At 48.9% G+C, this 12,541-nt stretch overlaps 1 protein-coding gene across 4 annotated transcripts in view; it reads left to right on the top strand.

The window, feature by feature from the left end:
* SLC41A3 (solute carrier family 41 member 3) overlaps nt 1-12,541 on the top strand; it is a 66,373-nt gene that overhangs the window by 41,015 nt on the left and 12,817 nt on the right. For all 4 annotated transcript variants that reach the window (XM_079935279.1, XM_079935281.1, XM_079935280.1 and 1 more), the window contains one exon: nt 11,231-11,302. In XM_079935279.1, coding sequence (XP_079791405.1) covers nt 11,231-11,302 — 72 coding nt within the window. The remainder of the gene's footprint in view (nt 1-11,230; nt 11,303-12,541) is intronic.

Below are 12,541 nucleotides of genomic sequence, written 5' to 3'. Positions count from 1 at the left end.
TCTCCTACTTTCACTCTCTGTTTCCCTTTACCAGTGAGCTTTTCCATTCGCGATTTTCTTGTTTCTAGTTGTGGCCTTTTCTTTTCTGCTTAAAGAAGTTCCTTCAGCATTTGTTGTAAAGCTGGTTTGGTGGTGCTGAATTCTTTTAGCTTTTGCTTGTCTGGAAAGCTTTTATTTCTCCATTGAATCTGCATAAGACCCTTGCTGGATGGAGTATTCTTGGTTGTAGGTTTTTCCCTTTCATCACTTTAAAGATATCGTGCAACTCCTTTCTGGCCTGTGGAGTTTCTGCTGAAAATCTACTGATAACCTTTTGGGGGTTCCTTTGTTATTTGTTGCTTTTCCCTTGTTGCCTTTAATATTTTCTCTTTCTCTTTAATTTTCGTCAGTTTGATTACTATATGTCTTGGCATGTTCTTACTTGGGTTGATCCTGTCTGGTACTCTGTGCTTCCTGGACTTGGGTGACTGTTTCCTTTCCCATGTTAGAGAAATTTTAAGCTATTATCTCTTCAAATATCTCCTCAGGCCCTTTCTCTCTCTCATCTTCTTCTGGAACCCCTATAACTCGAATGTTGGTGCATTCGACGTTGTCCCAGAGGCCTCTTAAACTGTCCCTGTTTCTTTTCATTCTTTTTTCTTTATTACGTTCTGAGACAGTGATTTCCACCACTCTATCTTCCAGCTCACTTAACCATTCTTCTGCCTCATTTATTCTGCTCTTGATTCCTTCTAGTGTATTTTTCATTTCATTTATTGTATTCTTCAACTCTGGTTGTTGTTTATTTTTTCTAATTCTTTCTTAAAAGCTTCTTGTAACTTCTCGGTCAGCGCCTCCCTTCTTTCCCTGTGTTCTTGGATCATCTTTATGATCATTACTCAGAACTCTTTCTTGAGTAGATTGCGCATCTCCACTTCACTTAGTAGTTCTTCTGGGGTTTTATCTTGTTCCTTCGTCTGGAACATATTGCTCTGCCATGTCATTTTGTTGAAATTTCTATTTGTATTTTTACGTACGTAGTAGCTTAGTTACATTCCTCAACCTTGGAGAAGTGGCCTCTGTAGGAGGTGTTCTCTGTGTCCCAGCAGTGCTCTCCCCTCTCGTCACCCAAGGGCCAGGGACGAGCTAGTCCCAGGGTAGGTTCTGACCTGTATTTTCAGACTCAGTTCTGTGGGCTTCAGGATCGTAGTTTCCTTCCTTCTGGTGTCTGCCCCCTAGTTGGTAAGCCTGGTCTAGAGGCTTGTACAGGCTTTCTGGTGGGCAGGGCCATGTCAAGGGGTATGTCTAGAGGTGGCTGTGGGTTCAGAAAGTGTTTAGGCAGCCTGTCTGCTGATGGGTGGGGCTGTGTTCTGCCTGTTGGTTGTTTGGCCTGAGGCGTCCAGCATTGGGGCCTACAGGCTGTTGGGTGGGGCCAGGTCTTGGTGCTAACGTCCCAGGCAAGATATCAGCCTCCAGATGCATACTCCTGGATATGTTAACCACCAGCTTTTATGTCCCAGGAGAGAGCCACAGCTGCCCAAGAGACCCTCCAAGACCAGCAGGTAGGCCTAACCCAGGCTCCTTTGGAGTCACTGCTTTTGTGCTGTGACCTGGCGCTCAAGGGACTTTGTGTGCACCCTCCAAGCATGGAGTCTTTGTTTCCCCAAGTCCTGTGGAGTTCTTGAGATTCAGACCTGCTGGCCTTCAAAGCCAAATGCTCTGGGGGCTCCTCCTCCCAGTGCCAGATCCCCACGCTGGGGAGCCTGATGTCGAGCTCAGAACTCTCACTCCCATGGAAGAACTTCTGTGATGTAATTATTCTCCAGTCAGTGGGTCACCCAGCCTGGGGGGTATGTGATTTGATTAGATTGCAAGTATGCCCCTCCTCCTGTCTCACTGTGATTTTTTCTTTGTCTTTGGATGTAGAATATCTTTTTTGGTAATGTTTCAGTCTTTTTTATTGACGGTTGTTCAACAGTTAGTTGTGCTTTCGGTGTGCTCATGGGAGGAGGGGAGCTCAAGGTCTTCTACTCCACCATCTTGTCTTTTCCAACCTGGTTTGTTTTTTTAAGATTGTTTTGGCTTTGGGGGGGGTCTCTTGAGACTCCATATGAATTTTTAAATGAATTTTTTCTATTTTTGCCATTGGGTTTTTGATAGGGATTGCATTAAACCTGTAGATTGCTTTTGGTAATATTGACATCTTAGCAATATTGCTTTCCAATCCATGAACACAGGATATCTTTCCATTTATTGGTGTCTTTCAAAATTTCTTTCAGTGACATTTTGAGCATACAAGTCTTTCACCTTGTTTGTCAAGTTAATTCCTAAGTGTTTTTGTCTTTTTGATGTTACAGTAAATGAAAGTTAAATTGTTTAATTTTTTCTTCAGATTGTTCATTGTTAGTAAAGAGACACACAAGTGGGTGTTTTTTGTTTCTGTTGTTGATTTTATATTCTGTGACTGACGGATTGCTTTTAGTTCAGTTTTTGTGCAGTCTTTAGGGTTTTCTACATATAAGATCATGTCATCTGTGAGTAGAGATAATTTTACTTCTTTTCTCTCCAATTTGAATGTCTTTTATTTCTTTTTCTTGCCTAATTTCTCTGGTTAAGACTTCCAGGACTGTGTTGAATAAAAGTGGTGAAAGTGGGTATCTTGTTTTACTTGATCTTAGAGGAAAAATTTCAGTATTTCACCATGAGTGTTATGTTAGTTGTGGGCTTTTGATATATAGCTTTTATTATATTGGGGTAGTTTCCTTCTATTCCTAGTTTGTTGAATGTTTTTATTATGGAAAATTGAATTTTGTCAAATGCTTTTTCTGCATCGGTTGAGATGATGGCATGGTTTATTTTCCTTCATTTTGTTAATAGAGTATACTGCATTGATCAGTTTTCATATGAACTAGCCTTGCATTCCAGGAATAAATCTCTTTTGGTCATGGTGTACAGTAATTTTAATGTGCTCTTGAATTCTAGTATCGCTAGTATTTTATTGAGGATTTTTGTGTCAATATTCATAAGGGATATTACTCAGTGGTTTTCTTGTAGTGTCTTTGTCTGGCTTTGGTATCAGCGTAAATCTGTCCTCATAGGATGAGTTTGGAAATGTTGCCTCCTCTGCAATTGCTTTGGAAGAGTTTGAGGAGGATTGATGTTAATTCTTCTTTAAATGTTTGGTAAAATTCACCAGTAGAGCCATCTGGTCCTGGGCTTTTCTTTATTGAGAGGTTTTTGATTACCAATTCAATCTCCTTACTAGTTATGGGTATGTTCAGAGCTTCTATTTCTTCATGATTTAGACTTGGTCAATTGTGTATTTCTAGGAATTTATCCTTTTCATCTAGGTTGTCCAATTTGTTGGCATATAATCATTAAAGTACTCTCTGATAATACTTTTTATTTCTGTAAATTGAGTAATAATGTCTTCTCAGTTCTACTTTTAGTTATGTGAGTCTTTTCTTTTTTCCCTTAATCAGTCTAGCTTAAGGTTTGATCATTTTGTTGATCTTTTTGAAGAAACAGCATTTGTTGATTTTCTCCATTGTTTTTCTATTTTCTATTTATCCCTAATATTTATTTTTTCCTCTATTTTTTATTGGAGTATAGGTGATTTACAGTGTTGGTTTCTGCTGTACAGCAAAGGGAGTCAGTTATTCATACACATGTTATCCACTCTTTTTTAGATTCTGTTCCTATATAGGTCATTACAGAGTACAGGATAGAGCTCCCTGTGCTGTTTAGTAGTCTTATTAGTTATCTATTCTATATACAGTAGTGTGTATATGTCAATGCCAATCTCCCAATTTATCCCTCCCCTCCCTTTTCTCACCTGGTAACCACAAGTTTGTTTTCTACATCTGTGACTGAAGTTCTGTTTTATAAATAGGTTCACTTGTACCATTCCTTTAGATTCTACATATAAGCGATATCATATGCTATTTGTCTTTCCCTGTGTGACTTACTTCACTTAGTATGACAGTCTCTAGGTCCATGCATGTTGCTACACGTGGCATTATTTCGTTATTTTTCATGGCTGATATTCCACTGTTCATATGTACCACATCTTCTTTATCCATTCCTCTGTTGATGGACACTGAGATTGCTTCCATGTCTTGGCTGTTGTAAATTGTGCTGCAATGAACACTGGGGTACATGTCTTTTTGAATTATGGTTTTCTCTGGATATATGCCCAGGAGTAGGATTGCTGGATCATACGGTAGTTCTATTTTCAGTTTTTTAAGGAATCTCCATATTGTTCTCCACAGTGGCTGCACCAATTTACATTCCCACCAACAGCGCAGGAGGGTTCCCTTCTCTACACACCCTCTCAACCATTTATTGTTTGTAGATTTTTTGGTGATGGCCTAATATTTACTATTTCTTTTATTCTGATAGCTTTTGGGTTTAGTTTGTTCTTTTCTGGTTGTAAAGTTAGGTTGTTGATTTGAGATTTTTCTTCTTTTTCAACGAATGTTCCAGGTGCCCTTAAGAAAAATATGTATTCTGCTGTTGTTGGGTAGAGTATCATGTATCTGTTTGTTAGGTTCAGTTAGTCTATAGACATGTTCAAGTCCTCTGTTTCCTTCATAATCTTCTGTCTGGTTGTCCTATCCATTATTGAAAGTGGAGAACTGAAGTCTTCTCCTATTATTGCAGAGCTGTCTACTTCTCCTTTCAATTCTGTCAACGTTTGCTTCCTGTATTTAGGAGTTCTGATGGTTGGTCTATGTATGTTTATAACTGTTACGTGTTCCTGGTGGTTTTGTCAATGTATAATCAATATATATTTTATCAATATACACAGTCTTCTTATCAGTATATAATGTCCTTCTTTGTTTCTTGGATCAGTTTTTACTTAGTATCTATTTTGTCTGATATTAGTACAGTCATCCTTCCTCTTGTTTGGTTGCTATTTGTAAGGAATATCTTTCTTCCGCCTTTTCTCTTTCAGTCCATGTGTGTCGTTACATCTAAAGTTACCCTCCTGTAGACAGCGTGTAGTTGGATCTTGTATATTTAAAAATTTACCTATTTATGTTTTTCGATTGGGAGGTTTATTTACATTTAAAGTAATTAGTGATAGGCAAGGACTAATTATTGCCGTTTTGGTATTTGTTTTCTGTATGTCTCATAGCTTTCCTCCCCCTCATTTTCTCCCTTTCTGTCTTTTTGATGAGTTTTTTTTTTTTTTTTTGATTTAATTTTTTGTAGTGCTAGGTCTTGACTCACTTCTCATTTTTCTTGTGTATGTCCTGTAAATGTTTTCTTTGTGGGTACCTTGGGGAATCCGTATAAGATCCTAATGTTATAATAATCTATTTTAAACTGCTACCGACTTAAATTAGTCAAAAATTCTATTCCTTTAAAGCTCTACCCCGTTTATGTTACTGATATCATGAATTACATTTTATATACTGTGTACTCGGTAATATAGTTTTTTTGTTTTTTTTTGTTTTTTGCGGTACGCGGGCCTCTCACCGTTGTGGCCTCTCCCGTTGCAGACCACAGGCTCCGGACGCGCAGGCTCAGCGGCCACGGCTCACGGGCCCAGCCGCTCCGCGGCATGTGGGATCTTCCCGGACTGGGGCACGAACCCGCGTCCCCTGCATCGGCAGGAGGACTCTCAACCACTGCGCCACCAGGGAAGCCCAGTAATATAGATTTTAATTAATCATGAATTACATTTTATATACTTTGTACTCAGTAATATAGATTTTAATTATTTTTATGCTTTTGTTTTTTAAATCCTACAAAGGCATAAAAGTGGAGTTATGAACCAAAATTACAATACACAGGTTTTTATATTTGGCTGTGTGTTTGCTTTTACTGGAGAACTTTATATTTTTCAATATATATATTTGACTGACTTTTGATCATCCTTTCATCAACTCCCTTTAACATTGACCATAGGGCAGGCCTAGTGGTAATGAACTCTGTCAGCTTTAATTTATCTAGAAATGTCTTAAATCCCCCCTCATTTTCAAAGGACAGTTTTTGCCAGAATTACTTGTTGACAGGTTTTTTTTTTCTTTCCGGACTTTAAATCTGTTTTCCTGACCTGATACATAAACTATGCTAGCTTCTGGTCTGATCTGTGAGTCGGGTGAGAGAGAAGCCCGTCTCTTGGGAGCCCCTAGACCAGCCAGAAGGCCACAGACAAGTCCATTCTTTCCCTGTGTCCCAAGGGAGGCCCAGGGGCTGGACGGCTGCCTCCTGTCTCCTCGGGGCTGTGCCGGGGGAGGGGCAAGGGTGACAACGACCTTTCCTCCCATCGTGGGTGAGGCTTCTCCTCGGCTGCTGCCCCGCCTGGCCTGGCTTCTAACCCTCCCACAGAGCTGCTGTGCTCCGTCTGTGTGGTTCATCCTGTGTTTCCTCCAAGGAGCACGGGCTGGGCTTCCCTGTCCGCCCTCTGGCTGATGTCACTCCCCACCAGCTTCCTTTTAAATGTATCTTTCGTTTGGTTTGCATATGTCGTCCAGGACCTGCTTCAGGGGAGGGTCTTGGCAGGTGAACTGTCTGGACTCCCAAGCGTGACGGGGCCTTTATCCTCACAGCTGACCCCAGCCTGGCTGGATAGCGAGGCAGTGTTCACAGGTATGTTCCCTCAACTGAGACAGGCTTGCCGTGTCCTCTGTACCCAGTGTTGCTAATGGTGGCCTCGTGTCTCTTTGAGTCTCGTTTCTTGTAGGTAGTCTGTTGATTTTATCTTCCTGTCTGAACTTTTTTTTGGCGGGGTGGTGCGTGTCGTGCGGCTTGCGGGATCTTAGTTCCCCAACCAGGGATCGAACCCGCGCCCCCTGCAGTGCACATGCAGAGTCCTAACCACTGGACGGCCAGGGAAGTCCCCCTCTCTGAACTTCTTTTGCATTTTTTTTTATCATCCACGTTGTGAAATTTCACCGCGGCATTTCTGGCATGGGCCGTTTTTCCTTACCTTATGTACGTGTTAGATTTTTCGATCTAAGGACGTATGTCTGTCTTCAGCTCTATGAAAATCCTGTTTTTTGTGATTTCTTATATTCTGATACGCATTCACATTCCCGCCCTCTCTCCAACTTTAACGCATCCACATGCAGCTTCTGGATCTGCCTTTTTCCATCTCTGTCTGGTTGTGCTTCATTCTGGGAAAACACCTGCGCTTGATTTTTCATTGCGCTCATTTCCTCTTAATCTTGCTGTCAAGCTCTGTGCTCCTGAGGTCATTGTGAGGAGTCCTGCTTGTCTCCGTGTTTTACTTTACATTCAGAGACCGAGTCTGTGCTTTCTAGAACCCCAGACGGTCTCTCCCTGTGTGAGGGCAGGACTCTGCCACCCCCTGGTTTAGCTGTCCTAGAGTCTTACTCGGCTTCTGTTTGATTGTTTCCTTAGGCCTTTGCCTCCATTTGTGGAGTCTGCTGAGTCTGGCATGACTGTGGCCTTCAGGAGACAGGGACTCTTGGTCACTCGAGCATCCTCTATTTGGGTTTCCTCCTAGTCTGTGGATCTCCTTCTGTAGAGCAGGTGACCCCCTGATGGCTGGGGGGCAGCACAGTGTGTTCCCTGGAGGTACAAGCCGCTCACTGGTCTCACCGGTCTGTGTCCCTCTTACTGTGGCCACTCTGGACGCTTCCCTGCTTGTGACCCCAGCACACACCCTCGCTGCTTCTGCCTAGCCAAGCATCCCATCGTCGGCACAAGCCGGTCAGGTGAGAGGAGAGGCGCCTCTTGTTGAAGCCAAGTCGCCACCTGTCCGAGGTGCCCGTTGTCCCCGGGGCCTCCTTCCTGGGCGGGAAACGTGTCCTGCCGTCATTTCTGGGCGTGGGTCCTCTGTCCACCTAACTCCCCTGCTCTCTATGCCCAAGGATTTCCTCTGAATTTGTGTTATACTGTAGAAGCCTCTTCTTGTTTCCATTGTGTGTCTGAAGGCTGTCTGCTCACTGCCATGATGAGCCCTGTGATGCTGGACTGGAGTCAGAGATATCCTTGTAAACTCACGTTTGTTTAGGACGTACAGAGGGAGACGAAACTAAATTTGCGTGTGTGCACAGCGGGGTTAGGGTGCATACACGTACGTTTCCTGGCTCCATCCGTAAGAGGACCTAGAGACGCTGACACTGCAGTAGCACCAGGTGGAACTTGCAGGAGAAACAGGATGTGTGCATAGCTTCAGATCTCTCCCCCAGGAATTGTGAATCGCTCTGGTAGTTGCAGAAAGTGTCCCCAAAGCTTCGATCTGCTTCCACGGAGGAGCAGCCGCTTAATCCCCTCCCCTGGAGCGCGGGGCCGACCTGATGAGGGGCTTCTAGCTGATAGCGTGCGGGGAAGGGAAAAGAGCGAGTCTGCAGGGCAGAATCCCGGCAGACGCACCTCAGCCGAGGTTAGGGCGCCTGTGATCAGCCGCGTGGTGTCGCTCGCCTCGGATTCCGCACGCGGAGAAGGCACCTCCCCTCGGCAGCCTCTTCCCTCCGAACCCGCACCCTCAGTTTAGTCGTGCGGAGGCACCAGACAAGCCCACGTTGAGGGACCTTCTGCAGAATGCCTGAGCAGCGCTCCTTGAAGTGTCAAGGTGAGAAAGACGAGGGAAGGTGAGAACCCATCACTGCCTGGAGGAGACCAAGGAGCCAGTGGGGGATCCGGACTTACTCCCTGGAACAGAGAAAGGACAGTGGTGGGAAAGCCGGGATGTGCAAACACATCCTGTCACCCAGTTGGTGGTGTTGAGCCAGTGCTAACGTCTTAGTTTGGTGACTGTCCTGTGGTTCTATAACACAGTGGTCCCCAGCCTTTTTGGCACCAGGGACCGGTTTCGCGGAAGACAACTTTTCCACGGCCGGGGGTAGGGAGGGATGGCTCAGGTGGTAGTGTGAGCGACGGGGCGTGGCAGATGAAGCTTTGCTCGGTGGCCCGCCGCTCACCTCGTGCTGTGCGGCCCGGGGGCTGGGGACCCCTGCTATAAGGTGTTACGGTCAGTAGAAACTGGGCGACAGGTATTTGGGAAACTCTGCGCTGACTTTGGAACTCTTGCCAGAAAAAGTCTACATTTATTTAGAAATAAAAGGTTAGAAGGTTGTCTTTCCCTACCCTCCAGTTTGAGGGAGGAGGAGGACAGCAAGGGTCAGTCCTCTTTGTTAATCCAGTAAGTATTTTTTGTTGTGAATGGGCCAGATGACCTTGTGAAGCTCGAACTCGCTGGGCAAGTCAGGACCTGGCAGCAAACAGCAGGTGCAGGGTCAGGAGCTGAGCAGAATTAAGGAGGGGTCCACCGGCAAGCTTGTGGGTGGCAAGGCTCCCCAGGCCGGGTAGCGGCAGGAAGTCGTCCTCACCTGAGGGACGGGAGGAGGGGTGGTTCCCACAGCTGGGCCTGTCGCTGAAGGAGAGGCCGAGTGGCCGAGCTGCAGCCAGAACCGCAGGGCAGGGAGGTGTGTTGATGCAGCTGTAAGGGCTCGTGAGACTAAGAGAGGCTGAAGACGTTTGAGTGTGATCCAAACGCACGCTTAGGAAGGGCCTGCGGGCTGCTTCTGCTGAGCTGAATCTGGGTTGGTCTAGAGACGCTCCAGCTTCCCACTCCTTTGCCTTGGAGTCTTGAAAGGCCCCAGCCTGTGCCAGGGCTGGCCTTGTGCCTCTAGCTCCTAGCCTGACCTCTCCAGGACCGTCGTTCTAGGGGAAAGAAATGTCCCTGTATCTTGATGGAGACCTGACCCCCCATGCCTGAGGGCCCCTGCCCGAGGTTCACCCTCCTGGCCGGCCCTGTTCCTTCCCTCCTTCACGGCCTGGATAATGGACCCTCTGAGGGTCTTCATCTGCACACCAGTTGCCGCCACCATCCTGGCCGATTTCAGCCTCCATGGGGTAACTCATCCGAAACCCACGCCCCCGGTGTCTGGACGGGAATCCAGTGCCCGTCAGCCCGGCTGCCGTCCCCTGGCCTAATCCCCTGACAGCCGCAGCTGCTTCCCCCCGGCTCTGCCTGCCGTCGTCCCTGTGGGATCTCCAGGCACCCTCCCCTCCGCTCCCTCTCCTGCTCAGCCTGGACTTGGTCTCGGGCCTCTGGCGCCAGGAGGCACCTCCATGCCGCTTCGTGGGTTGTACGGGTTCTAGACTTGCGCACGTGTTTTACACGCTTCCCAGCTGGTGGAAGTGAGGCTTCTTGAGGAAGGACTCCCTTTCTGATTCGTACTGGGGGTCGTGGGCCAGCACCAGCCCTCTGACTACCTTGGTACGTTGCAGTTGGTTGACCAGCCCTCTGACTACCTTGATACGTTGCAATTGGTTGACTGACCGGAACCAACACACGGGCACCGGCATCTCTGGGCCACAGGGGGCCCGGGGGGGCGGGGGGCAGGCGGAGCGGGTGTGGCCTCGGTGGGTCCCTCGCGGCTCTGCTCCACCTGCGCCCCACTTCCTGGGAGGACACCCGAGGCAGGTGTCAGGCCACCTGGATGAAGCCAGAGCTGACTGGGGCTCCACAGCGGTGACCTGATGTGTCCCAGGCGCCCAAAGACAAGAAGCCTCCCCTTACTTGTACAAAGAAAAGTAATTCTGGGGGCTTCCCTGGCCGTCCAGTGGTTGGGACTCCACGCTTCCACTGCAGGGAGCCTGGGTTCGATCCCTGGTCAGGAAACGAAGGTCCTGCAAGCCGCACGGCGCAGCCAAAACATAAAGTAAGAAAGAGAATTACGTGTTTTCCTCAGAGTTCAGTAACGTAGTGAGCTCAGTGCAATGGGAGCCAAGAAAACACATTTGCTTTGGAACCTTTTCTTACCTACATCCTGAATTTTGCTGGCAAAGGCTGTGGCGTTAGGAGCGGCTACCCCTTTTAAAGGAAAAAGCTGCACTTCCGATCTCGCCTTTTTATCCCAAGAGAAGAGGGCCTCACGTACGTTTCTTAAGCAGACACTTTGCCAAGGTGGGTGAGTGGCTGCTGGTCACGTGAGCTGCGACTCGTGGGCGGGGAGGAGGGATGGCAGGGCGGGGGGAGCCCGGCACCCCTCATGGACCGGCCGGATGGTCAACGGCTGAGGTTCTTGGTGACACGCGTGGCCGCGTGTGCACGTGTATGTGTGATCGCACACCTGTGAGGGGAAGAGCTGGGCCTGTGTCCCCACCTCTCCAGCCCCGAGTCACCATTTTGGAAGCTGGCAGGACAGTTGGCTCTGGCAGCAGTGAGGGGGCATTTGTTGGCCTGTCCTGAGACCCTCTCCAAGAAGGGTGGGCCTGGCTTCGGCGCTGCCGCCCGACTCACCCTTTGCCCTTCTTTCCATCCTAGGCCAACACTGGGCAGATCGATGGCCCCCGGGAGCAGCACCGAGTAATCAGCAGTAACCTCGCCCTCATCCAGGTGACCTTCGCCTTTGTCCCTTATGCTTCATGCGTGTCGCAAACTTGTGTCTCCTCCTAACTGTGGGGCCGTGGGGCGGAGGGGGGTGTCTCACGGAGCCAGGAAGCCCGAGGCAGCAGTAGGCTGGGCCTGGATCTGGACGGAAGCGTTTGTATCCAGAGCCTCCTGGGCTCCTCTGGCCAGGGCAGGCTGTGGCCACACCGAGAACTGGGCCCAGGTCACACTGGCGTGCAGGCGAGACCGTCACTGACCAGCAGGCTGCCCTGGGCAGGACACAGACTCAGGAGGGGCCTTGACTTCTCACCTGGGCTCCGGAGTCCATTTGCACCTCTCCGCTGGGCATCTCCAGAGCAGTGTCCCCAGATCCGGCCCCGTCGCCTGCCCTCCTTACACCCCTCTTTGAAGTCCCAGACTCCGTCTGCTTTGGGCTGGAAGCTCGCTCTGGGGTGGCCCAGCTCAGGGGCCTCATCTGTAAGATGGGCTGCTGTGTGGCTCGTCGGGTGGGATTCGCGTGCCCAGTGAGCGACACTCCCGTCTGACCCGGCTAGAAACCCAACAGCCCTCAGCCTGCCTGTGTTCCTCACCCTTACATCCGGCCACTCCGAGGACCCTCCCCTGGGCCGCCTGGAGCCCAGCCCCGCTGCCCTGGCCTCCCCATCCAGGCACCTGGGCTCCACTGCGCTTCTGCACGGCCCCTGACTGGCCTTTTCTAACCCTCGAGCTCATGGGGCCTCCTCCCCCGGAGCCCCTTTGCCGGCCCCCTTGTCCAGGGGTGGGCCCGGCCCCCTCCCCTCCTGGGATGTCCTTTCCCCTCCCCATCACCCGGTGGGGACTCTCCTCAGACCCGGCTCCAGCCTGGCACTGGCTGCCTCTCCGGGCCTTGCGGGCGCTGTCAGGCCGTCCTGGACGCAGTTTTGTGTTTAGACGTCTGCCTCGTCCACCGAGGTGCTTCACAGGGGCCGGGACTACAGCCTGTGGCTGAAGCCCCTGGAGGTTAAAGCTCTCATGAGGCCCCGGCAGAGGGTCTGCAAGGGCGGGTGGTAAACGCCTTGGCAACAGTCACTGGTTTTGCGTTTCTTTTCCTACCGAATCCTCCTCAACCAGTGTTGATTAGGCCCTGCTGTGGGCAGGCCCTGGCCTGGCACGTGGTCCTGTCACAGCGTGGATGCAATTGGTCTCCTCCATTTTTTAAAAAGCTTAACATCAAAGCATAAAGGGTGGAGTAAGTTCCATACTTAA

The sequence above is a fragment of the Stenella coeruleoalba genome, assembly GCF_951394435.1.
Source record: "Stenella coeruleoalba genome assembly, chromosome: 10".
NCBI lineage: Eukaryota > Metazoa > Chordata > Mammalia > Artiodactyla > Delphinidae > Stenella > Stenella coeruleoalba.
The sequence above is the reverse complement of the archived record's forward strand: the minus strand, read 5'-3'. Positions and strand labels throughout refer to the sequence as shown.